Raw genomic sequence first — 27,986 nt, 5'->3', positions numbered from 1 at the left:
TTGCAACTTGCGTTCAAATTCATCTTGATACGAACGCAAACCTGTAGCGACGATATACCTGTCTCGAGTAAGACCAGCGTAAATAAAATTTGTCTCGATAAATGTTCGCATCTTTGCGCGTCCTCTTCCTTTCGATGGAAAGGTAACGTAAACGCGTTGGAATACAATTTAGGAGCAGTCTCGTAAATTAGTGGGGCCACGAAGCGAGAAAAAAAGCCGGCGCGTATTTTCGTCGTTCGTAAAAGAAGAGAGAAAAAAACAAAAAAAAGGGTAAGATTGGCCGAAAGAACCGAGGGTCGTAGCCGGTTTGCGTATGAATGGTGTCGAGTCGGAGAAAAAACATGGAAGAGCGAAGAAAAACACTCGGACGACCTGTTTGTCGGGAGACGAAGCTAACTGGTGGTAAAACGGAGTAGACGGAAATGTCATTGCCACGCTTCGACGCGGCGCAGCGGTGTAGACGAGAAGGACTCTTTTTTACGAAAGAAAGAGAAACGGTAGGCCGGAGACGAAAAAGGAAGAACGCAGCGACCACATGGCGCTATGCAAACCCCATCGTCGTAAACTGTCAGCGATACGGCTTGTGTCCTGTTAGCGAAGACGAACCTCGACTCCTCTTCTTCTTCTCCTCTTTTTCTGCCCCTTCTTGCGTCTTCCCCCTCTGTCTTGTTTTTCTCCACTAGTGGCTTTTTCAGGCGGCGCGGCGTGGGCGCGGCGTGGGCGCGACGAACCCTTTCGTACGACAAGGAGAAAGACATCTGCCCGCCAAACTCGCATAGTCGATCGAAACATCGTACTCTCGAACTCGAGCCTAGCCCCTACGGCTCGAACCTAAGGTAACGTAAAAGACGAAACGTAGTCGAACGATCGATCGGATCGATGTTTAAACTTTTATCCGAGGAGGTATCGTATTCGTATACCTGCTGTGTCAAATCGGCGAAGAACATTCTACCGCGTCGACATTTCTTGCTCGAACGCCGAAATGGCCACACGTGGCCGACAGACGTGGACCGTGTCTCATTGCCAACGAACCAGCTAGATTTCGATCTAATTGGTCTCTCGAAGCCATCTCGGCTACCTTTTCGTTCATCCACTCGCTTCCACCCCTGCCGTCCTCTACGAGGTTTTCCGATCTTACGATAGAGTTGCGTTATACGTACGACTACCGTCGATCGTCTCGAATAACGGTAACGTTCGTACGAGTGTAATCTCGAAGTTCGACGCGACCCAACTGACAGCCTCGTCCGTGTAATTCCTCGGATTTTCAACCCTCATTCCCGGAGATTAACGAAACTACTGAGTGACTAACGAAAGTGTCGTTTCGAACGAACCGGTTTATCGGATCGAAGGCACCGAACGAAGAAGATGAAACGAAAATTAGTATATCTGTTTTATGGTAAACGAATAAAACGACAATTCCAAAGCGACACATAAATCAGAAACGATTCGTCCGGGAAGTCTGTATTAGCTCTGTTAGCTTCGAAACTTTTAACAGCTGATTTCCAGTTTTGAAACGTTGAGTGGCGATGAAGCTGCGATTGGTTTCGAAAAAAGCATCGTCCTGTCCTCGCGTTTAAATCATTATCTTTGCTTGGAACGCAGGTCCTACTACTCGTACTCGAAAGCGAGCGAACAACGGATCGCGCTTGCTACGATGCAACTTTCTCTCGCTAATTAAACACCAGTTTAGGGATGTACGGTAGAATTCTATTTACGTTATATCGTACGAGTATAAACCAGTCGAGAGACAAGCTCGACGAATATCAAGCAAGCAGAGCGTGTATCTCGATTTTCACACGAAATTTTTCTCTCACGTTTATGTCGTTACGTCGAATGGAGTCTGGACGACCAACTGCGTATCCATTAACAGTCGTAACGCGCTCTCAGAATGTTAAACTTAATGACGTATCATGAGCCCATTAGCTTATCAATGAGCAACCCCTTCGGTATGGGAGAATACGAAAATAAACCGTAGAACCCCGTGAGAATTCACCCACCTTTCTCTGTTCCCTTTTTCCTCAGTGTGCTACATACCTTCTCACACTTAACCGCGTTAAAAGCAGACGGGCTTGCGTTACACATGGCACTAATCGTCGTCGTCGTCGTCGTCGTCGTCGTCATCGTCGTCGTCGTCGTCGTCGACGACAAGAACCGTAAGGGCAAGTGATAAAACGTATTCCTCGTATTACGCTCGAAGAAACATATGTAAGGCGTTATGCCTTTAAAAAGCGGTCAGAGTTTGTTGTTGAAACAAACAACCATACAGTATCTTACGTCACGTACTTTTTTAAGAGAATCTAATTTATGAAAACAAATAATATCTTCTACCTTTACGGAAGCGCTTGCTCGATATAACATTCGTCGCTTTGAAAATTCGAGTAAACGTAACGAAAGGTAAATTAATTTTAAAAGTTGCTCGAACGCTACAGATTTTACTTAGAATTAGTACGCAAACTACATCGAGTTTAATCTTTTCGTCGTTTCTTATTTCGCGCACGTTTCAAGTCTTCCTCGATGGAATACGAAGGATCATACATACGCTTTCTTTATTTTCTCTTGGAAAAATCACAGCGGTGGAACTTGGTATTCTTGCCGAGAACGTTCGATCGCTACGAGGCAAAGTAACGAGGTGGCGACGCCAGTGCCAGGCAACGATCTAGATCCAACCTAACGCTTTATCTTCCCCGTTGCGTTATCTCGGGTCGGTATAATATTTGAACAGGTTCCACGCGACATGCTCGCGCGATCCGTCAGTTTTCCAGTTTTGTAAGCATGCTCGCGTGCGTTCTCTCGTTGCAGCTGCGCGAGACACGAGAAACTCCGAGCTCATGGCTGAGCTGCGGTCATCCGCCATGTCACCGCGCGTCGCGCGATAAAAAACGTAACGTGGCCTTTTTCTCTTTTCTTTTTTCAAAAGAACGATCCTTTTCTCCGCAACGTTGTTATCGTCGTCAACGTCAACGTCAACGTCAACGCCATCGACGACCGCACGGGCCAGAGAACGAGGGTTTCGTTTCAAAAACCGCAGAGAGAACACCGACGCGTTGCATCGCGTCGTTCCAAGCTCATGGGAACACGTTTCGTTCTTTCTTTCCTTCTGTTTGGATTCCATTCGATCCACGAGACCCTCGCAAAAATGCTGCGGTAATCCCTAGTTGCCATCTTGTCGAAGATATTCTGAGAAAAGAGGCATTTCTCTCTCACTCTCGCCCGTGCTACTTTGCTTCTTTTCGAAACGTAAACTCTGATTTGGATCGATAAACAAACATTACGGTCAGTTGGTTTATCGATCGATTTATCAATAAATTAATAAAACAAAGCGGATGCCAGACGGTAGGCGCTAATCAGCAGTTAATCGATAATCATCGGCGTTTTAGGTAATTGGATATTCGGACAAACAAGGGGTTTTCTGGTGTATTTACGAAGCACGAGCTTCCCCGTAGGAAATAAGCAGCTCCCGAACCCGCAGTCACATTACCCACGTGGGAAGCTTCACTTACTCTCTGTTACCGCTTTCTCATTCATAGCGTTGACGAAGCACTTGGCTACCTCGTCCGTGTATATCGATCGTCCTTGCTTCGAACGCAGAATGGTCATCGATCCTGTCAAAGAAATCGGACGCCTGTTCTTTTGTTCCCTGTCGCGTGATGAATCGATCGTAAAGAGACACGTGGTTGAAACGTTCGAGCATCCGCTTATTACGTGCTTACGATAATCGTCCGCTTTGACTTTTTAAAGGTCCGTGCTTATGAGCCTTGGCCGTTACATTCTTTCCACGTTCCTACAAAATAATATAAATTTATACGTTTCTTACGATCGTTGGTCTCATCTTTGAAACTAACGCGATAAATTAGCCTTCTTACGAATGATTCGGCGTATTCGAAACCGTCGATTCTAAATTTCTTTCCCAATAGATGGTGAAAAAATAATTTAGTTCGACGGAATAGTCGAACGCCGGTGATAGGCGAGTATCCTGAAGCTGATTACGAACTAGTATCGTATTTCTGTGTTTAACGTCGATGCGTCAACGGACGGGATCAAACGGATACGAGGAAACGCTGTTTCCGTTTCGTTCTCAACGGATCGTTTGCAATTTACCACACGTTGCGTAAGAAAGGTCCCAAGACCAATTGCAAAAGCACGCGTATCGTGAAAGGAGAAAGAGCGTACGAACGGTTGCGATTTAATTAACACGCAGTGTGGCGATTGCTCAATCGAGAAGTATGCCTGGGTTGCCGAGCTCGGTCCCTACACACGTTGGTCAACGAGCAGTCACGATCGAATCGCGACATCTTTCGATTCCCTCGGATTCTTATCTCGTTGCTTAATTGATCGCGTCCGTTGACCCTTAATTATTCGACGATCCGCCTCGGATGACCCTCGATCCGTAGCCAGCCCTTCTCTCTTTTCCTTGCACAGCCGATTCCGGCGATCTCTTTGCCTCCTACAGCCTCCTACACCTTGCCACGCTAGGAGAAACGGCCACGTTCTCTGTCGGTGACGCTGCCGGTCTTAATGGATGCTAATTCGACGACCGTATTGCGGTGCCGTTTCTTAATTAGCGGTCCTCACGAGCGCCGACTGCGATCAGTGTCCCGAGCTAATTACACGCTTCTAGATCTTTCAGTTGCTCCCATCGGTCGCGCTGTTCGCCTCCTCGCTTTTTCCACCTAAAGTTACGACGTTTTCTGGTCGCTATGGCCTTTCCAGAGTACGTTGGTTCGGTCGATGATAGGGTCCAGCCAGCATCGAGGAGAAAAGAGTTTTTGAGGGGCCCAAGAAGCCTCATGGAGGGGGGGGGGGAGAAGAGAGAGAGAGAGACAGAGAGAGTCGGTCCATTAACATTCGGCGCGGCAAATTACAAGCCGAGACACTAATGGACCCAGCACGGGCGGTCCTCCGTCCATTGATGGTGGGTGGTGATGGTGATGGTGATGCTGATGTTGATGCTGATGCTGATGGTAGCGGCGCGGTGTGGTACAGCGGTGGCTGGTGGCGGTGGTGGCGGTGGTGACGATGGTGGCGATGGTGGTAGTGCCGGTGTTGCTGCTGGTGCTGGTACTGGCAGTTGCGATGCCGATGTAGGTGTTTACCTGGCACGTCTTCCTTCCTTTCTTCTCCTCTCTATCATTTTGCGGGACCAAGTCGTTGAAGACGAGTTTTCGCGACACCGCAGTCTTCTTCGAAAACGTCCGCGATAGAACCCGCCCCCGACATCAGTCGGTCTTGGTTTTTTCGAGCTTCTTCTTTCCTTTAAATCGAACCCGTTATATCCCGCGATCGATATATCGGTGTATTAATTCGCGAAGAAGAAATCGTAGATCGAAGCGGGTAAGCGGTTAGTTGGCGCGTCTTTGTGTATCGACGATCGGGGTTTCGATATCGGTCGATCGGCTCGCGACGAAAAATTAGCGTCGTTTCGCCGAAACGGGCGGAGCTCTCGTGTGGTCCAATGCGGACACGGAGCGCGATTGGTCGTGTTGTTCGCGGTGGCTGGAAAAACTGGTGGTACGGTGCGCAGTCACTGTCACTGGCGTAAAAAGCATCGATATCGGGAGCGAACGAGCGGTTAATGCGAGCGACCAAGCGTGTTGCTGGCCCAAGAGCCAGCGTCGCGTCGCGTCGCGTCCCGTCTCGTCGTTCCATCGCGTTCCTTTCCTCTTTCGCTTCCCTTCGTGATCTCGGCTTCTTGCGCATCTGCTTTTTACTTCGCTCCTTCGAGTAATTCGAGCTCGTGCCAAAAGAAGTCGGGGAATTTGCCGCGGCCGAATGCGCTCGAATTCGATGGTTCCGCTCCCAAATCCGGCCATCTCGCTGACTCTCGCTCGCCAGAAACGTCGTTACCTTTATTCGTTCTCCGCCGTTTCTTATTAACCTCCTTCCTGCTCGCGTTCTCTTTACCTTTCCTCGTTCGCGGATCTCGCCGCGTCTTTTTTCCCCTTTTCTCTCGGTACGAGACATCGTCGTGGACGGTAGTAGTCCCTCCGCGCGACAAAAATTCATTTGCCCGTGACGGCCGATATATCCGAGTAGATCGGACGAGGCGCTGTGACGTTGCACGTTCAAGCTGCAGTTTCACCTAACATCTCGCAGAGATAGCGCGATAATGTCAATCTTTTTTACCAACCACGACCGACCATCAGTTTCTTACTGTCTCGCGAAAGTCACAAAATTGTCGCTTTGCTCGTACTTGGTTTTCCGTTGTGTCCGCCACTGCGTTGCGATTCCGGACGTAAGTGGACGATTTCTCATAATCCGTTTTCCATTTTTTTCATCTCTCGTACACGTTCCCTCCGTTTCTGACCGAACCGGCTACAAACGACGGAAATTCGATTACGGTACTCGAAGAGTTTCCGAGACTAAGAAGCGAAACAACTGGAAGGAACGAAGCGATTTCAAATAGACGTCTCTTCGGTCGAGCACGATATCGAATAACGAATGTCGGCGATTCGTTGTGCTTTATTCCAGATAAAGTGCATCAGCTCGAGGAGAGAAATTGATCGTCGTTTGCTCGGGAAAAAAGGTGAAATAGAATTTTTTTAAGCGAAAGTTTCTTATTGTAATTAGCGACGTAAGATGAACGCGATGTTCATCGTCGAACGAATTCTATTCGAATCGATATCCATAGACGTAAGTACATGTTCCGTACATTGCACGAATCGTCTTCTACCTCGTTTCGCTTTTAAAATCGACTTGGCCCTTTCCCGTAGCGAGTTTCAAGTTTAAATCGACCGTGCCACGTAACGGTAGCGTCTGTCGCTGAATCGTCTCGGAGAAATTTCCATGTTTTCTGACCAATTAAGCGTCGCGTCGATCGATCGCCGGATTCGTTCATGACGCGCTGTGCAAAGCCCAATTTCAGATGCCCGTTTAGATAATGTCGCGCGTGTGGAGAAAAACCGCGCGAGCCCATTCGTCATGCCCCGACGCGACGAAAGAAAGAAAAATCAACGTTAGGGACAGGAGTAAAAGGGTGGGGCGCCGTTGGATTTACGAGGCAATTTTCGGCAAGCGATCCGTTAATTTGCGGACGATACGTGGCGATAAATTCAGGGAAATCGCGGTTATCGATCTTTCTTATGGGACAGCGATCACGGAGGGAAGCAAAGCCGGCACGAGACCCACGGATCTCATTAATTAATAACCCACGCGTCTTATTAATTGGTCGCGAACCAACTTAACTCCTACGTCTTCGGATAATACTCGACAAATTCTTTTCGCCGAAGCAAAGCGGGGGAAGAAGATTTTCTTACGCGGTTACCTGTATCGAGTTCGTATTTAGGAAAAATGTTGTTACGTATTAATGGCAAATTGAAATTTATACCATAGAGTCGACAACTCGATATACGCGACGCGCGTTTGTTCGCGTTAATGAAAGTTTAATTTATCGTGTGAATAGGAGGCGAGAACTAGGAAGAGACCACGGAAATTGACATGGAACCAGCGCGGAGTTTACACTCCCACGTAGCGGGATACATGATTCATCGGCATCCTCTTAATTGTCTTATTCGGTCGAGCGAAAGTAAGCAAAAATTCCACCGCAGCCTGCTATATCGACCAACGAACGGAATTACGCGCCACGCGCGTTTGATCGTCGATCGATCGCTTTCCACCTGACCGTGTCTATTCTTCGTGTTTGCTTGTTTGCCCAGAAGATTTTCGGGCCTCGTATTTTACCGCCCATTTAGAACCATTATCTACGAGACATCGTAGACACGCGAAAGATAGGTTCCTTGTTTGACTTATCAGTTAACGCCTACCTGTATAACGTATCACCTACTGTTACTTATTCGCGGAACACGTTAATTCTCAACAATTACAATCGATGGTTTCCGATTCGATCGTACGATTGGCAAACAAATTATACGATCGGATAATAATTCTCAGGATAGTATTGCCCTGTTTTACGATTCGTTTGTTCGTAATTTCGATATAATATCAAAGTTACCGCGAAGAACGCGTAATTTCAGATTAATATCGGAATATAACAAGGCGTAAACTTGAAACTATAATCGCGCGAGTTTTCCAACTTTGCCAACTCTCGCGAGAATTCAAACTCTTTTAAACGGATTATTATCGCTTGATCGATCGTCGATGCTTGTTCCGGCTGATTTATCAGACTTCGAGCTGTCGATCTGCTAATTGACGAATATAAAAACGGAAAAGCATCGATGACTTTCCAATTTTCCATGATTCGCGAACAAATCGCCGAGTTTCGCGTGGAATCCGGATACAGTGCGTAGCTACCGTTGTAACTATGTGTAGTGCCGTTGCGGATTCTGAATACAACATCGTGAATTGTTCGTTGTATCGTGAGAATGAACGATCCGATCGATTCGATGGTAGATGCGTATTGTAAAAACGTATCTCGTGGGATTTTTTCTAAATCCTGTAAAGTATAAATTATAAAGCGTAGCTCCTACGAGCTTATCGCCGGTTGTAAATCTCTTATTGTTAGAAGCGACGTTAGGATCGACTAAAATCAAAGGATCGACGGAAGATTGGATCGTGATCGTGCGCGATCCTTGTAACCGAGAGTTTCGTTTAGTTTCGCCTAACTCGTTACAGCGTAGAATTTCGAATTTCAGAATCAGTAGAAAATCAGCGTCTTCTTCTAGCCGTGAAAGATTTTACATTGTTCTACATCGATTCCAATTGCTTGCTTCTTCTCACCTAGCATTTCGCAATTTTGTCGACTCAAATTATACGACGTAGCAGACAAGAGGAACGCGTAACTGCTAATTGCCAACATCGAACAACAGTATACGTAACTTGTCGATGTGTACTAGATTTGAAACTAATATCCGTGTGCCGATCTTAAACTCTGCCAATATATGCATCGATCTAACGAACGAGGAAACGAACAGGTGCTTCGCATCCTGCAAAAATCGTCTCTCGCAAAATTATCGCGGCGGAAATCCACGAACGAGACTACCGCACTTTTTCCCGCGAATCAAACTTTCTTGCAGCGTGTATATCTCCACTTGCCTGCCATTTTCGCGTAAACGTCGCGCAAAGCGCAATCGATCTGGTATCGACGGCTATTCATCGTGCTCCCGCCATAATTCTCTGTTCCCGGTCGTTGGTCGCAGCAGAGACAGCGACATATCGGTTCGAGACATTCCGGTCGTGGGTATACAATTTACGGTTCACGGTTTCCAGTTTACAGTTTACGGTTCACAGTTTACAGTTTACAGTTTACAGTTTACAGTTTACAGTTTACAGTTTACAGTTTACAGTTTACAGTTTACAGTTTACAGTTTACAGTTTACAGTTTACAGTTTACAGTTTACAGTTTACAGTTTACAGTTTGCAGTTTACAGTTTACGGAGCGATGGCAAGCTCTGGATGGTGATTCTGCAGCAAATACAAGTCGTCCTTCCGTTCTTCCATCTGCGAGATTTTCTTGCTCGTGGACGCGTACGATCGATCCTTATGGGCCGAACCGCGATCTCGCCACATATAGAAACCCGAACGAAGAAAGGGGAATCCGGGAGAAACGCTTCGAGCACGAAGAACACCTGGGTACGCGGTCCTTTACGGTTTCAATTAATTCCTCTCTGCCGTTTTCTTTTTCGTCCGCTCTTCTTCTTTTCCTTCCTCTTACCGAGAAATAAAAGAAATCGCCAGCAAGCGATTAAACATTTGCAGTCAAGACGAAAGAAACGCTTTGGTATTTGATAAAAGCGAACACGTTTCCAGAGCGGACAGCTCGATGATTACGCGGTTGGGCAAAAATCGATCGATCGTCCGTCTTCGAGCAACTAACTTTTGGTATTTTGGTAGGCTGTTTGTTACGTAACGACGAATATTACCCCAAAAGCTAAGAATCAAAGCTAAGAATTATTTTTGCAGTTTTATATAACGTTTAGCTCGAATCTTTTCTCTTACGCCGTACATCACGTTATCGTTTCGTAAATTTTTAAATCTTCCACGATCGCAAAAGATCGGTGCAAAAACACGAAATAGATTCTTTCCCATTTGGAATCGCCTTAATTCCTTCTTATACGTTTCTAGCCACGTGTTTACAATCTTTGAACGACATTTGGCGTCGATGCTTTCCGATTTCGGTCGATTAAGCCGAAAAGCTTCGTAAATTGGCTATCGTGATTGAATTTTAATTCCAAGTTATTCGCTCGCGTTAGCGGGAAATGTTTTAAAAATCCTTCGTTTCGCCGGATAGAGAAACGTGAAAATTTTCAACTACGAGTCTGATTATCGCGCCGATAATACAAACTTTAACGAGTGTACGCGTTTATGCCTCGTAGATCGCGATTGATACGCGTTATGCGCACGCACGTCGAGCGAAATAAATCTTGTTGGGTGTCGTGAAGCTGCCTGGATACATCCACGTTGCCCATTATAATTATCAGAGAGAATGGTCAACCATAAAGTGGCTTCGTTTTATCTTCTCTTGAACAACGTTGCTCCCTCCGAGAAGCACAAAGCAGAATGACGATACTACTGGACTGGACGGAACTTTACTGCCCGTCGAGTCTCTGATTGATACATGCTGCGCGTACACACTATTCTTTGATGCAATCATATTCGCCTGTAGATGTAGACGCAGGCGTAGACCTAAACGTAGACGTAGATGTAGATGTAGATGTAGATACACGTAAATACACGCGAGGCAACAGTAGCGTACTTGTTGGACTAGCGACACGTTGTTAATCCCACGTTTCCAGAGTTATATAAAACAGTATCGTCCCGTGTCGGAGAAAGTCGAAACGTTCGCTTGTTTGAAACAAGGTTCAGCTAAAAACGAGACAAAAGTAAATAAATATTTCGACCTGTAAATAAATAAATCGTCTTGTCTATAGAATGCCTTTAGATGGCAAGCGACAGGGAACGCGCATTTTCGCTAAATCATAGGACGCGTGCGTCCCACATTCGTTAATAAAGTACACGATAGTGTAATTACAGTGTACTTGACACGATATCGTAGCGAGACGGCTGCGATCGTACCGGTTAGATCAGCAGAGTACATGATACAAAATAAACATTCTACTTTACACTGTGTTACGTAAAAGATTATTTTATCGCTCCGATGCAACGTATTTAGTAATTTCACGATTTTATGAAAAAATATTCGGTCGAATTTTCATTTATCGGAAAAGAATGATCGTATCCGCGAGAAGAATACGATACGAGAATTTCGAGGATTTGGCTTTTTGCAAACGACTGTTAATTGCAAGACAAAGAGAAAGTAGAGTGAAAAGAATCGATAAGATTCGCGAGGATAGATTCGATCGAATATAAAATATGAAACGAGAAATCGGTCATTTCGAAGCGCGGTAAACCAGGCGATCTCTCGCTTACCTACCTAGAAAACGTAAAAACGAAAAGTTCCACGAGCAACTCGATTCTTTGTAAAACAACGTGTCCCCTAGGACGTAGACGATGATACGTATATGCGATACATATACGTATACAAGGTTTTTCTAGTCGATGGCGAGTACCGTGGTGGGTACCGTGGTGGGTACCGCCGCGTTCGGTTCGTTACGCTCCTGGCTGGCTTAGAAGGGAATATTCACAGATAGAAGTCAATAAATCCAAGCGATGATGCTCAACGTGGCCTGCTGCTGGCTGGACCGGACCGGTAGTCGAGAAGAAACTCGCTGCCGGCGAATAATGGCCGTGGAATCGTCGCTTCCGTTTATAGAGATACCGGCTGCGGCCTTCTAAGCGCTCGCATACGCGATATCCTCGATGCAAGAAGTCGGCGGAGAAGTTGCGCGTGAACCAACTTGCAACCAGCTGCACTCTCGACAACGGCCACTCGTTTTACGGAGAGTTCCGTTGGCCGACGTAACTAAGATTACTCGAAAGTAATAATATTCTCGATGGCTGATTTCGAATCGACCAAACATCGACAAATGTAATTTTACCTTGATATCCGAAGAAAAGGATCGCTTCGTTCGTGTTTGTAAATTTCGCTTTATCATATTATCGTTCTAAGCGTAGAATGATTAACGCGTAAAATCCGCGTGGATAACGATACGCGATCAACCTAAGCCGGATACGTTTCATCTCGTTCGAATAACTCGAATAACGTACGACTTATCTGTGAGATCGAATACGAATTCCATGCCACGCGATGCAAAGAAACTGCGATTCCGTCACATTCTACTACAGTCGAGGTGAGCGAGTCATTCTGCTCGGTAACAACTCGCTCCAATTTGTCGAGTGTCCTTAGAAAATACCAAGGGAATATTCGATTCGATCGAGCCAGTCGGACGAACGCGTACTCGATTCATCGGAGAAAAATTCTTCCGATCGCGCAACGACCAAACGAGGCGCTAGTTACCCTTAAGGGGACTCGTTTCTCGGTTCTTCCTATCGACGGTTTCTCGCGAAACCGAGTCTGATCCATCAGGGAGCACGATGCGAGTTCTCGAACCAACGATCGTTGCGAACCGGTAGAAAGAAAGGCGTTTCTTTATAAAGCGTTTATTCTCTGCAGGACGCTGCGCTGTTTCAACTTTACCTTTGCGGATCGCGTCGCAGTCAACGAGCCTCGTGGAAAGCTCGTGAAACATTTTGCGGTTTCTTTCGGGTTATCCTGCCGAGATTTTACAGTTGGCTTCCTGCCGACGGAAGCGAACGATTACGCGAAATAATAAAGGAAAGGTTTAATTAGGGGCTGCGCAGAAAGAAACGGAATGCGTGCAGTTACAGTTCGCCAAGATGAAAGCGTTTCCGCGAATAGACCCGACTTTTACGACAGTTTCGGCAGAGCGCGCGAGCGTGGGCGCCCAGATATAACCTGAAATTCGCGCTTGCGGAATGTAACGACACGCGTCAATGTCGGCAAACTGCCGCGAAGGTTCGGGCTCTTCCGTTTTCCAAACCTTTCGTGGAAACTTTGACCGCTCTTATTTCTTCCGTTCTTATCGCTTGGTCGGAGCGAGAACATAGAATCCTTTCTTCCTTTCTTCTTCGCCTTCCATCTCCAGATCGACGCCTTCCAGCGAAACATTCGTCCTTCTTTCCTCGTGAATTATTCGTTCTAAAAATAATAATTCGTATCGATTTACCGGCGAACGACAAAATCTCCGCGTCTATCTTCAACTTTGCTGATGCATATTATTTTTATGCTGTTACAGATGCACGTCGAAATACGTGGGAGAATACTGTCAACATCTGAACCCGTGCCACACGGGACCACGCTGTCAGAACGGTGGTTCGTGCAGGGTGAAGGAAAGTAGCGGGGGTGGCACACCTTCGTTTACCTGTTCCTGTCCTGTCGGATTTACCGCGAGCCTGTGCGAGATACCGATCGAGAACGCGTGCGACTCATCTCCGTGTTTGAACGGTGCCACTTGCAATCTGAAATCGCTCCGTGAATACGTTTGCACCTGTGCCACTGGATACACCGGTAAGCATCTCTTGGCAATTTCATTCTCAAAATCGACCAAAACAAAAAAAAAGAAAAAGAGGCGCGTCGCGACGTAACGAAAGATTTTTATCGAGAAAAAGAGTTGTACGCGTAATCCGACTCGTTCTCCAGTCACGGTATTTTTTCCAACAACTTTACAAAGTAGGCTTCGTACATTTATCGTGGCACAATTATAACGTTGAAACGTTAAACGCCACGTACAAAACGATATACGGTAATCAAGTTTAAATTTAGATCGGAAAACGAAAATAGCTTGAAAACAAACGTGAATCCAAATAAACGCGTTCCACGTGGTAATAAAATAAAATACAATTGGGATTACAATTAGTCGCAAGAAAAAAGAAAAGGAAATTTAGGAAAAGGGACGCGATAGGTGAAGACGATTGGAGAGAGATCGACGGGGTAAAACGAGACGAACGAACAGCGGCGGTGAATCAACAGGTACCTTACGCGTACTTACTTACGTAAAAGGTCGTCGATGGACCGATCGAAGAGATAACCGCGGTAGTCGATGCGTTCAAAGGCATTCGTTGTGTCGGGTTCTTCCTCGAGAGAAACACCCGAAAGAAATTGGATTCGTTGGCGAATTTGTTCGCATGGTGGAAGTTTCGGTGCGTAGCCAAACGGGTATTTTTTATGGGCTGGCTTTACGCAGGCGCACGTGCTCTCTTGACAAATTCGTGACGATGTAAGAAGAAGAAAGAAAAACGAGGACGGAAGAAGAGGAAAGGAAGAAGGAAGAAAAGGAGAAGCTTGCCAGCCGGATAATTGGCGGAGAGCGATACAGCGTTTCGCCGCGGCGGTACCTTTGGGCCAGTGGTTCTCACGCTTAAACTACCAATTTTCCTGCTTTTTGTCTTTAAATCGGCAAAGTGTAGTAAAAATCTCGAGAATCTCGAAACAAAACGGTTACCGTCATTTGGATAAAAAAATTAGGAGATGCGAAGAATTTACATACGTAGTTCGATTCCTTTCGTTACTTTCGTCTCGACGAGGGCAGGATTATTCGTTGATAACGCGAAATCGTCGGAGAACCACCGACCATTGCTAGCGAGTGCGCGAGATCGCGCGCAGATTCAGAGGCAACGACATCTTAGATTCGGCAGAACGACGAACGACGACTCTGGCGATTAGTTTCGCCAAGCGGTGACCTTCGAGAGCGGAGGAATAAGATTTTACGTAGATTTTAGATAGCAGGACTTTGTCGCCGTCGTCGCCACCGTTTTAAACGATATCTCTCTTCTCGACCGGACGCGAACCTCGGCTCGGGCGATTCGTAAAATCGTGGTAAACGCACCCTTAACCGCGTCACGCTCACTTGCCAGCGTGCGATCGATGGGAAATGATCAAATTAATACCAACGTCGATTTTAGCGTCGAGCAATATTCGATTTCTCGATACGTACGCGTATCTAAGCGGTACCGTTCGAATTATTGTCGTACGATATACGCATCTTACGCTGCCTATTGTAGCGTACTTGACCATTCTCTCTTAAATCTTTACGTGGTTAAGCTGTTGTTACGTCGCGTATATTATACGTTTAAATTCTTGCATTCTCGCATTCTTACATTCTTACGCAGACACGTACCTCTGCGTAACGCATTTGGTCGTGACGGGGTTGATCCATACTCGTACGGCAGGATGGAACGCACCCCTCGGCCTTCGTCCTCCCTTTCGCTCCCCTTTTATTCGCTCCCCGATTCTTTTTCGGCTCGATCTATTCGCTAGCAGCTGCCAAGCCTTCGTTATCCGTCTTACTTAACGATTCGAAGATGAGATTTCTGTGCATGTACGCGAAGATACGCTTTCTAAATGAGCAGAAAGCTTCGTGCGACTGTACGTCTGTTATCTCTCTACCGGCTGTCTAAAACTTGTATACTTCGATCTATGGTATTCAAAGTATCAAAAGTATAGAAAGTCAGAGGCGCTTGAACTTTAGAAATGCTTACCTATTATTTAATAGTATCGTTACATCCGACAACAGCGACCGTAATACAACGACGTATTACTCCAGCTTTAATGTATGGGCGAACATATCGTTAACGACACGGCCGTGGCTGTGCAACGATCCTCTCGCAATTCGATTTACAGAGTTCGGTCAAGATTTCCGTACGCCGTGCAAAGTGTAAAAGGCTCGTCGTGTATCTCTACCATTCGTTCTTTTTTGTTCTGTGTGTTCCAGGCGAGCACTGCGAACGACAAGACCACTGCGCCTCGTCGCCTTGTCGAAACGGGGCCGAGTGTCTGTCGCTGGAGGACAGCTACAAGTGCACGTGTGCACCCGGCTTTACCGGGCCGAATTGCGCGGACGACATCGACGAATGCGACAGGAACCCGTGCAGACATGGCTCCTGCAAGAACATTCACGGATCGTACAAGTAAGTCGAACGACATCGTTAACGGTCCCCTCCCGATACTTTACGTATCTTCTTTCAACGTAAATTCCGCTATCGCCCTTTTCGACGAAACCACGATGCGACTCGATTTTCCGCTAACCTATTCCACCGATTCGTCGGTCCTCCTTCCTTACTTACTCCTCCTTACTTCCGTCCGCGTCTCTCTCGCTCGTTCGATCAACAAGACCAGGCCGATGCGCATCGTGGCAACTATACGTACTCCGCATAAATTTTTATCACCGTTTCGCCAGATCGTGTTATCCCATCGGAGCTCCTATAGTTTCGAACGGTCGAGCGAAACTCGGCTTTTGCCTTTTAAAACTTCATGGGCTGTACGTATACGAGAGCGCTACGTTTAACGTTATATTTACGTTATCGAGTTCGATTTTCGCTCGTGAAATTCTGTCTACGCTCGCTACAAAATTGCGCATGATTTCGGTAATTTAACGATAAAACGGTTATTGCTGTTACAGTTTCAAGATATAGTACCGCGCGAGTGTACCGAAATAAGTAAATAAGTAAATCAAGCTTGTACGCAACAGCGTGTTATACGATTACGATATACGTACGTGCTTGTATATTTTACGTTTACGACAAATAAGACGGTAGAACACCAAAGTTAGCAGGATGAAAAGGAAAAGAGAAAAAAGAAGGGGTTGCGGAAAAGAGACGAGCTCGCCAAAAACTGGTTCCACCGGGTAACTTAAGGCCCGGCGGCCGCGGCGCGGCGCGGAGAACATAAATCCGCGCTTTGTTGAGATCGAGTCGAGATTAATCGAGACCGGAGTCGAGTTGACCGCGCGAGAGCAGATAATGTCGCTGGGTGCAACGTTATATCGAATTATATCAACTGGTCCACCTTTTCGTTTCCTTCGTCGGGAAGAGGCGCGAGACAGGCGGCTTCGTCAGCCGGGCGAAATCGTGTTCTCGTCCAGGCAGCGATCGCCCTCCGAACATCTTCTTCGTCTTTCTAGCTTTTCTATCGCCATTTCCATCGAAACGCAACCGTAATACAGTTCGTCTTCGACAACGAGGCTCGATGCAAACGACTACGTACGTACATGGAATTACGCGTACGAAGAAACAGACAAGATCAATTTCAGCGACAGTTCTTCGTATCGATTTTCGTCGCGCGTCTTGCTTTACTCTCTGAAAAATAGAAACATATAGCCCTTTGGGTCGTAGTTTTACCATTACGCTTGCTACCTCTGCTCGGAGCTTATATCGATACACCTTCTTGAAAGGTCTATCTCGGCAGCTTTGCAGAGGCAATATCGCGTCGGCATCGCTCGCTCGTAATCGCAGAAGCAAGGATGTATTCGCGCCACCGCGATATTGGCTCACGTAGAATACGGCAAAGGGAGGAGAAAGAAAGCGACGTTAATGCCGGCGCGCACCCTTAATTGAACGGTATCTGGTTAACACGGACGAGGCAAACTTATACTTGGATAGAAATAATCGAGCTTTAGCCGGCTAATAAATATCGGCGCGGGGTTAATCGCACCGCTACCCAATAATTCCGTTTAACGTCGTTAATCCGCCTCTGCCTGTAGAGCGTAGACCCTGTAACCTTTCCTCGCCAGGGATAGTTAACGCCGCATATATGCATCGACGTACGCGTATCCCATTTAGTCGCGGCATTAAACCTCGGATACGCGTAGGGAACGCGTAGTCTTTCTTCACCTGTCTCTCGGTACCTTGCCAGTCTGCAACCGTGTTCGGAAGAATTACGTTATTTATCGGATATCTTAGTATTTTCTTCGTATTTTCTCGACAGAAACAACCACTATCGTCTCTCTCTTTCTTCCATTCTCCCATTCTTCCATTCTTCCCGCCTTCTTTCGTCGCTGTCGCCTCTGCAACCCTTTGCTCCGCCTTTCTCCGTCCACCGATCCCTCTTGCGCTCGAGAAGCAATAACGTTCAATTGGGTCTAATAAAGACTTTGACGTGGCGTGCCTGACCGCCAGGTGGTGCTGGCTGAAGCTGCTATGTTATTAAATAGTTAGGTTGAATCGGTGGCCGAGCATATCGCCACGTCGAGGACAGGCGCTCGATCGACCGACTCGATCGACTCGCGATAAATAATCGAATCGAATCGAATCCCAACTACGAAACTCCGATATCGCCAACGTATAATAATTATTTCCATTCGTACAAGTCGCTCACGCAAGTTGTCCGTAATAACGATCAAACCGAAATCTCGCGTTTCTAACATTGCGATCACTGTCCGCTATCGCTACCACTACGCGGTAAACTACGTGCGAGAAAGTGCACGCGGTTGGCTGAGTTTGTGCGCGTGCTCGCTGCTCAGGGCAGGATGTGATTTATGAAACGATCTGCTCGAAGTAGAATTTAATTGAGCGGAGGCGAGGGAAAAGGAAGGCCACGTGGACCGACGTTCCTTAACCTTCTAACCCGACGCGACGATGAATCCGCAACGGATCTTAATAAATTACGGCCTCCGCAGTAATTTCGAACCTCGCTGCGATCGACCCCGCAGAGTCCGTTTCTTTCCAACTTTCAGCCGAAACTCGCATCTGGATCCCGCCTTCTCGTATCCCGGAATGCGTCCGCGCTTCTCCTCTTCGTCTTGTTCCCGAATCAACGAATACAGTTTCCATCGCTATCCCAACGTGTTTTTCTCTCTCAACAATTTTTCCCTCCTATTTCCACCCGAATTTCCCTCTACCCTTCCAAATTTTCTCCACTCCTGTACCTACGTATTCCCGTATGGTACGAACTTCGGCTTGACTAACGATAAGTCAGTTGTTAATGACGCAAATTACGATTTCGGTAAAATATACATCGACCTATAATCGTCTATAAATAGGAAATAGATCGGACAGACCTTGAGATATATTTTCTCGTGTAAAAACTTGTAAGAACGTGTAAAAGATTACTATTTCGTTGGGAGTATCGGACAGTAAGGAATCCATATATACCGATTCTATCGCGATCCCTTAAATTTAAGCAACAGTGTTTTAGCGTTAACCATTTTTTTCGCTACGATCGACCGTTTTGCCTCAAGTTGTCGATCGATCGACGAACCAGTTTTTTCATGCTCGAGAGCGGAAAGTTAAAGGCGATCACGATCGACTATGTATCTGTGTTAATGCCAGAGAGATGAAAATCTGTTGCGCGGTTGTTGTTAACCTTGAAACCGAAGCAGAAGAAGAAAGTGATCTAACGAAGAGGTGTTGTTCGCGTTCTCACAGCCTTGCTCTACGTTCCGACCGTCTCCATCGCTGACAACAACGGTCTCCACCGATCTCCACCGCTGGTGGAGGTGTGCCCGTGGCCGTGTCACGTAGCAAAGCCTGGCCTACCAACGATTCACCAACATTAGTCGACAACTCGGCTTTCGAGTGGTTTCCACGGAATAAAGGAAGCCTTAGACGAGGTCAATCGGGTCTGTTTCTCCGGTGGAAACAGAGCACGAAAGAGCAGAGGAGAAAGAAGAACGGAGTAGAAATAAGGATCTCGAGCGATTCGAAGAACCCGTTTCTTGGCCGCGACACCGACCGCCGCCCGATAACTACGTGCCTCGAATGCAGACGCGCGGCATTTTCAAATTTCGCCCAACTACGCGCTCGCCTAGTCGCGTCACCATCTTTTTCCACCATCGAGGACCTTCGTCTATCCGGAGAAAATACGGAGACGTTGGGTTGTCGTATTATCAACGGTGTTGATACGCATCGAGAAGACGGGCATTCGGATTTTTCGAACATGTTGGTTGGAATTCTTCTCCGGAGGTCCATTACGTGCTTCGAATACCACAGTATTAACGTATGCAAAGCGTGTGTAAAGTAACGCGACCAGTTTTGCCTGTCTATTTTACCGAGATATTGAAAATTTGCCTTTTGCTCGTCCATCTCCTTTCGTATAATCGCTTTATCGCGAATAGTCTTGCTCCGTACAGAATTACATATGAAATCGTATTTAAACGTAATTCAAAGGTGATTTATACTAATTTTCGCTAACGATATAGCGTAAACGAAACGTAGATTGAAAAGAATCGAAAGGTAATAACGATAATACGTCGTATAGTTCTCACGCTGTGTGTACAATTATACGTGTACGTATACGATGCACTTTATGGGAAGGGAGCTAAGGTTAAAAGAAAAAAGATCGATAAAACAATCGTTTAATGGAGAGAAGGTAGACATTTGTCAGAAATATATAGTAACACGTATCCGTTTGCACCTTGTTGCGTATTTCGACTAAACAAGAGTTGCGTATATCGGCGAGAAAAGTTGAACGCGTGAGATTAATCGTGTAAAACTCGATCGAGCTGTCAAGGTTAAATTCCCTTGCCTTTTTTTCACTCTTTTTAGAGAATGGATGATGCAAACGAGCTATATGTTTCGTTATTCTCCTTTCTCGAGGACGATCGTGGAAAGCTTAGAAACCTTCTATTTATATAATGACCACGATCCAGAAAAAATGTGCAGCGGACGTTGTTAATAATAACGTACCTATGTAGCTCGAGTAACAACTTTCGACGCTGAATCGTTCAAAGAAATTATCGATGATTCGACAAGCTGACTGGCCAACGATTGTTTAATTACCGTCACAGTACGCGTCGTATCGGTCGCTCTTCCCCTATTTATAATCACGCGGAACGTCGTAGGCGTTGAAGGATAGTCGCTCGATCTACTCGGACCAGCGTAGCAGCAACATCTACGTTCTACGTACAAGGTTTTTCAGTCGGGCGTGTATGATCTATCGCGTTATTCTATAGGTCGGATTCGTTTTAATCCAACGCAGTTTCGGAATTGGACAAATCCCCGTACGAAAATGCACGTAATAGGAATCGTTACGGAATAAATTACGTAATTCCTCGTTCAGATTTAGGCAGGGAATTTTCACATTTTTAATTCGCCTAAAAATACGATAAATAGTTGACGGAGTACGAATCCTTCGTGAATCGCGGAAGCGAGCGAAAAAGCAATCGATAGTTTGATAATGTTTCCGCGCGTTTGTTTGAAACACTCTCAAACAGGTTTATCGAGTTTGCTACAAGTATATACTTGCTACGTTTCTTTGAACCGTGCCTGGTTTAAAATATTCTCTTCTTTTTTATATTTAATCTCATTTTTTTTATTCGCTTCGCTCGATAACTGTAACTATAATTGGCTATAATTCGCGCAACACTCTATAGAAACGACGAATACGAGATCGAGTCGCTTCGACTTTTCGTCGATTCGCGGTAACGTTGTGCAAACAGCAAGAATATTCAACGGGGAAGTTTATCGTCGAGAATCGTCTGACGTAACGATTATCGAGCCCAATTCAGGCAATTACGACGGTGGGAAAGCGCCCTGCGCTAGTGTTCCATTAGCCGCGTTAGTCCAACGTTATGCTCCTTATTTTACGCGCGGTGCATCCGTTTACGTCATAACCCCGGACACACAATACCCGACGCGAAATTAATCGTTGCTCAAGCGTAACGATTAATCCGGCAAATTAAAAGTTTCGTCAGGCCCGAAACATCACGATGAAAGACGACTGTATTTGTCAGAATTGCCAGAATGGTATTTATCGATAGATACGTGGTAACGGACTCGCGACCTATGAAACGAATATAGCTATGGTTCAAGGATAAATAGTCTGTGCTATACGCTACGGTACAAATATTTTTCCTTTCGTATACTCGTATTCGGAAATAGAATTATCGTTGAACAAAACACGTACAAAGTAATTTCAACGAACAAAGACACGATTCCTACTGATAAAATAAGGCCGCTGTGCGAAGCAGTCTCGTTTCTCGTTTCGCGAAATATAACGGAAACGCTGATGTATAATCAATGAGACGATCTAGATCTCAGTTCCATTGGAACAACATCGCGTAGCAGTCCCGTGCGAAAGAAGAAGGAGAATGCGCGGGAACCGGGAACCGGAATATCCTTGCGACATCCGTTACATTTATCGTAACGCGTGGATCATTTTTCCCGCAATTTCCATCGACGTTGCCCATCGTCGCTCTTTTGCGTAACGTTCGTAATCGATGAACCCACTTGCCGTCAAATTCAAGCTTCTGTTTCGTTACTGCTCGTACGAGCAACCGGACGAATACTCAGCTACCGACAGCTACCGATTCTTTCGCTACCAAGTCTCCCTACTAATTATTTACGAAATAGAGAAGGAACAACGCGTAAGCGTAGATTTACATAACGTTCGTATTTTGTATCCGATGAAATAAACGACATGGAAAGAGTCACGGGATCTACTCATTTTTCGATCATCGTTCGCGTAAATGACATTTTCTCTTCTCTCTTTCCTTCCATGTCCAACATCAAGTAAGTCCAACATACGATAATGCCGTAACGTTATAAAGCTGTAACGATCCGAAGCAACGCGCGGTCCAAAGTGGAAGGTTATTATTAGCCGGGAGAATACTTAATATTTCATGCGAGAATGTTTTCATCGATGGACTTAATAGCCTCGTAAAAATGATGGAGAAGGAGCGTTCGAAGAGAGACCTGACCGCTCTCCCGTCCCTCGATCGTTCGTGATTTCAATCTGCCCGCACCGTTCCAATTTCGCATCAATTAAATCGGTGGACCTCGTATAAACGGCTGTTATCAATTTACCAATATTACCAACATTACCAACGGTCGAACCGTCGTCTAACGCGCTGTCGTCGTTTCCGTTAAATTCCTCGTCTATCCTTTTTCTTCGGTTTTTCTCCTTTTCTCATTTACACTCCACGATTAAGGTCAAACTTTACCCAATAAAACAAGGAAGGGGGATATCGTATCGCTCTTATCGTAAGATATTTTACCGAACAAGCTGCAACACCTTCGCTGCCATCCTCCGCTTCGCTCGTGCTCCGTTCGTCCTGTCGACACGCGAAATATAACTGGAGGTCGCGTCGCGTCGAAACGAACGGCAAAATTATGCCGCGATCACTGGTACGTACGATCGATACTGCTCGCCAGAGTGCATCAGCCTTCCTGGACTGCTTTACCTTCTGAAGGTGTTGCTCGAAACTCCAAGAATCCGCGTAGTAGACGCAACGATCTTGCCCTCTTGTTCTTTCCTGACCTTCCTCTCGTTCGCCCGGGAAACCGAACAAAACGACACGAAACAGAAGGCTGGTTGGAAGTCGCGTTCTCGATGATACCGAGTCGATCGTGACAAAGCGCGACCCACTCGTCCTCTCCATCTAGTTGGCTTCGCGCATCGGTCCACCTTTTTGCATTTATCGTGCGAGCGAGCAGACCCTTTCTTACTCGTCGGTTTGTTTGCGCGTTGTTTCCAACCGAAATGACTTCATTTTGCGATATAATCGCGTACGCATTGCCCGCGACGCAATTGACCCGTCTTGAAATATCATCTCTCGCCGTGGACAGATGCTCGAGCCACGACTTGCTTCCGGTGCAGATTGGTTTCGTGATTGCACGCGGGAAGAATTTGCGTATTATCGGCTTTCCGTGGAAGGGATGGTTGGTTTCTTCGGCATATCTTTTTTCCTGTCTTTTTCTTTCGTTTCTTTCAATTATCGGACGTACCTATAACGTAGCAAGCTACAGTTACCGCTTCCAAGTGTCTATACGCACCGTCCAGGTTACCATCGTTACGTAGGGTTACAGTTACGCAGCCCCAATCCCCAAGTATTGCTGAGACGTATAAACTAACGATAGATCGACGAATGAAAATAACATTTGCAATTTTTTGTAGCTTTCGTGGCATCGTAAATTCGAAAAATTATAAATTACGTATAAAACGTAATAATACGTATAAATTACGTATGAAACGTAACGATAGGACGTTACGATTAAATATATCTGCGAATGATAAAAGTAAAAGAATCGAGTTTATATCTGTTTCTAGTTTACGCTGTATTTTGTATGTCGGCGAGTGTCCTGTGGCGCGATGCTTTCGATCGCCGAAACACGTTCGGTGTTCTTCGGTGGTAGAAACTCTCCGACACTGACGACTTAATTACCGGCAGAATCTTAATGCTAATCGCGTGCCTAATTAATTAGCAGAGCGAAAAATGGTAGTATAGAAAAAGAAATCGTGATTCGACGATGCTATGCACGATATGCTTCCTCTCTTCTTTCTTTGGCCAACAGTACGGATGTTGACAGAAATATTACGCGATAGAATAACGAGTCGAACGAAAACGAGGGATAAAAATACGATTGAAAACTCGTATAACTTACGATACATACGTTCATGCATACCTACGCAATTTCTACATTTCCATTTTTGTAAGCAGCTGAGTGGGTGGTGTAAAGCGACAAATAAGATCGACCGGAGGAAGATACAACCATGTTTTCGACAGTTTTATATTTCACTATAAATTTTGGAATTTGTCAAAACGAGAGAAACAAACAGAGAACGGGGCTCGATTATAAAAACAATTTCCGACAATCTTTCTCTTCTTTAGCTTCTTCCGAATTCTTTTTTCTTTTTCTTCGCCAAGAGCCACGGGGAAGTCTGCTTGCCAACTGGTTCCCCGATGATCATTTCTGACCTGACGTGTTTTCTTCCTTCGACGGTCAACGGTCGGGGCTCGCTCTGGAACTTGCTCCTGTCGCGTCCAAGCACCCGATACGAATCATAGATCGGAGATGCATAAACATCAACGCGACCAAACCCTTCACCGATTCGTCGACTGCGTGCTCGACCAATGGTCGGTCGGCAACCAGCACCATTTTACGCGTTTTTCTCGATGCCTACCGAATCGAACAATCGACGGACAACGATCGAGAACACCGATCGGATTCGTAACAATAGCACCGACCGCGATATGGAAATGGTTTATGTTCTTCTCGATCGAGGATCGCGAATCCTCGGATCCAAAGGGTTTACCTCGCCTCTGATCTGCTCGAAATACGTATAAGCGTGTTTCGTAACGAATACAAATTCAAACGCGTTGCTTCGCTCTTTGGAATAACGATAACGATCTTTAAGAAACAGCGATAAAATTTGTTAAAGAATCAAAGATAATTACGCAGTTGTCGTATTCGGTCGTGATTCGATTTGATATAAGAAGAAGAAAAGAAAATCCCATTGCGGAGAACAAATTATCAGAAATTTGCGGCGTTGCCGGAAATTTTTCGCGTCAGTGTGAAACGCATAAACCGTGCTCGTATTCGTCATATTTGCTGCCGCTGCGATATTTCGCGTCGATCTGGCTGGGAGATTCTTTAGTTTTACGATTACGTTGCAAAACCGGGTTTCATAAGCTCTCTGCTAACGTTCGATCGAAATATTCCGAGCAGCGACTGTGCCATTTATTCCGATATCAGCTAGACGCCTAGTACTTGGTCCGCCGATGCTATTTTCCATACAGTAAGTGGAGACAATTTCACGCTCTCGCTCGAGTATTCGGTATTATAGATAGATACAGATATTATATTATATATAGAGAGAGAAAGAGGACAATGGAGGATTGTTAGGAGAAATATGAAAGCCCTTGAAAACCTTGTTGTCTGATTTGCACGGTGCGTGTAATCCATTGGGTTCGAACAATGCGCGTAAACAAGTGGAAATGAAATTTTTCGATTGGCTACCTTCGACTCCGGCACCGGAGATGCTGTTAAGCGGTGTGCCGGTCAACAAGATTTAATCGGAATTTTTGCGCCTCCGGCACGCTTTTGCCTATAGTCTGTTTGCTCGACCGGCGCGGCGCATAAATATTCATACGGGCGGATCAAAGATTCATACGGGCGGATTTTTCGAGCGTCGTGTAAATTTACACGAATACAAGAGCGATGAAATTAACCGTTCCATGATCGAACGAATAAAACAAATATTCGACCAAGAATCGCAATCGTAAGTGTAAAAATCAAAAGTTGATACGATATATCGATGCGTATATCAGGAGGTACGAACGAAACGTTGAAAGAAATGCTAAAAAATGCAAATAATTAGCATGCGGCAAATTTGGTTTCGCGACGTCTCGGCGTATACGCGGAGGGAAATATCGTGTAACTATCGAATTAGCAAAATTCTTGCACACTATCGAGGATGAAGGAGGGTAGGAGGGAGTGGAAGAGAGAGGAGGTGAGATGCATTCATGCGTGCAACGATTCCGCATCGTTGCTACGACCCAGGGTCCTAGGTGGTAGCCGAAGCGAGAAGATCGGAGCAGACGGCGAGACGGCCATGCGCAAAAGTGGGATAACACGCTGCATAGTCGAAGACCAACGAAGGATGACGGAACGAGCCGAGGGGACTTTGGAAAAAGACAGACAGCGTCGCTGCAGCAGGGGGGAGGGGGGTCGGTCGCGTCGCCACCGCGGGCAGAGAGGGTCGCTGATGACGGTGGCGCCCTCTGAACGGCCCAGTCTGGAAAGTAAGGTTAGTCTGTCGCTAGCCGTTTGCGGATGATACACGTTTTACGCGTGTCTCTGCCGAGTTCACCTAATCGGTTCGCCAACTGTGACTGTGGTAAATACGCGCGAAAACAAGTGGCTACGCGACCTGACAGTACATCGCGTTTCGTAAGCGACTGTGATTTTTACGCGTCGCGATATTTCGTATCGTTGTATATTTCTTCGGTGGCTGGGAGATTTTCAAAGTGAAAAAAGCCCGCTAAAGCCGTTGCGCGTAGCGTTTCGATAACCTGCGCGAAATTTGGCTAGCGAATTCGGTTCTCTGTAAAATCGTCGTGCAAGATTGTCTCGTGGAAAGTTACGCGAAAAAGTGGCTCGTTAGGTGAAAGAGGAGATAACGGCCAGTTGGAAAAATGCGCTGGAAAACGAGTAGCTTGACGGAAGCACGATGATGAGAGAGACGAGATTTAGCAACGCTACGTACCCCTCCGTTCAACCGTCATGGCCAGCTTCTCGGCGAACCGACACGTAACACAGGATAGAGGCAATTTGAGCGAATTTAAGGGCGTTTAAAGCACTCGCGGCGTAGTCGCTCGAAACGAATCATCCTCGTTTGTCTTTCGATTCTTTCGTTCGAAGCGAAACGCGCCACGGCGACCAAAAACGACGCGTGAGAAAGAGCGTGAGAAAACAGCGGCTGCCACGACGTTTCTCTCTGAAACGAGGAACGGCCGAGATACACCACGCACACACGCGCACCCCCGTTCCACCGTCATGCTCTCCTATCTCTCGTTCCTTCGCCTAACCCCCGTCCTAAACTTTCAACGTTCGCGTACAGTTCATATCGTTATATACCTCGCATAGTTATTCGATTATCGGTCGTTGGCGAAAGTAGCTGTTGGAAAATATACAGTAGCGTCATCCACGGTATCGCCAACCCAAGTTTCCCAGGATCGTATCCGATCGTTGGTCGTCGGACAATCACGTGCGATCGTGTGAAACGCTATGCGCCGACGCGACCACTCGGCCAATTTTCTACGCTTTTTCCGATCTTGCGACTTTTCTCTCGCTGCGCTATATAGCAAACGCGACGAAGAAGAAGAAATGGAAAAATGAAAGTATCAAAAGTGGTGTACGCGTTGCAGCGAGGAGAACAGCCGAACGCCATATGCCCGTAACGGGATCCAGCCGATGATAAACCACCGTACTGGCTGAAAAAAGCTACGTATCCGTTTGTAGCGGAAAAATCGTCATTTTTGTCCTCGTATACGTCTTCCGAAGAAACTGTGTTTCCTTTGGTTGGATAATTATCGCTCAACGACTATACGGTTTGTGATAGGAAACTAGTGCAATCAGCGGCGTGTGAACTTGTGAATTTCGTATTTGCTATTTGCTATTTGCTATTTGGTATTATCGCGCTTGATACCGTGCGACCGTTAGTGTATAAGGTGTACAGGTGGATGTGTTTATATTTCTATAGTGATATTCTGCTGTTTATGAAAAGAAAGTAGCTGTTTTAACGATGGTGAGCCTTAAAAATGAAGTGAACACCCGACGAATCTTCGTCAAAATATGAGGAGAACGCCGTCCTGCGACCCGGGGCTATCGATTTCGTGCGAAAATGTATCTTACGCGTGTGTTCTTCGTTCTTCTGCTGGCTACCGGCTCAAGGTGTGTTTCGTTGTCCCTTTAAACTCAACGATCTCGACGTTTTACCTGTAAATCATATACACACGCACGCACAAACACCTTCTGTATCAATCATTCGTCGAGTTCACACGTTTTTGCCGATAGATGTGTATAAATATGCGCATAAAAAGTACCGCGTTCAGCGTAAGAAGTTGACGCTACGACGGAACCGGTATTATAAATATGTATCAATTCTCCCGATAATT

At 46.0% G+C, this 27,986-nt stretch overlaps 1 protein-coding gene across 2 annotated transcripts in view; it reads left to right on the top strand.

Moving 5' to 3' along the window:
* The window catches only part of LOC100645932 (neurogenic locus Notch protein), a 179,595-nt gene that overhangs the window by 54,737 nt on the left and 96,872 nt on the right, over positions 1–27,986 (top strand). The window contains exons 3-4 of one of the 2 annotated variants that reach the window (XM_048404311.1): positions 13,110–13,381; positions 15,585–15,780. In XM_048404311.1, coding sequence (XP_048260268.1) covers positions 13,110–13,381; positions 15,585–15,780 — 468 coding nt within the window. Of the gene's footprint in view, positions 1–13,109; positions 13,382–15,584; positions 15,781–26,133; positions 27,763–27,986 lie in introns of those variants that run through there. The other variant, XM_048404312.1, reaches the window with a different exon arrangement.

This window comes from Bombus terrestris, chromosome 3 (assembly GCF_910591885.1).
Source record: "Bombus terrestris chromosome 3, iyBomTerr1.2, whole genome shotgun sequence".
In the NCBI taxonomy this organism is placed as follows: Eukaryota; Metazoa; Arthropoda; class Insecta; order Hymenoptera; family Apidae; genus Bombus; species Bombus terrestris.
The sequence above is the reverse complement of the archived record's forward strand: the minus strand, read 5'-3'. Positions and strand labels throughout refer to the sequence as shown.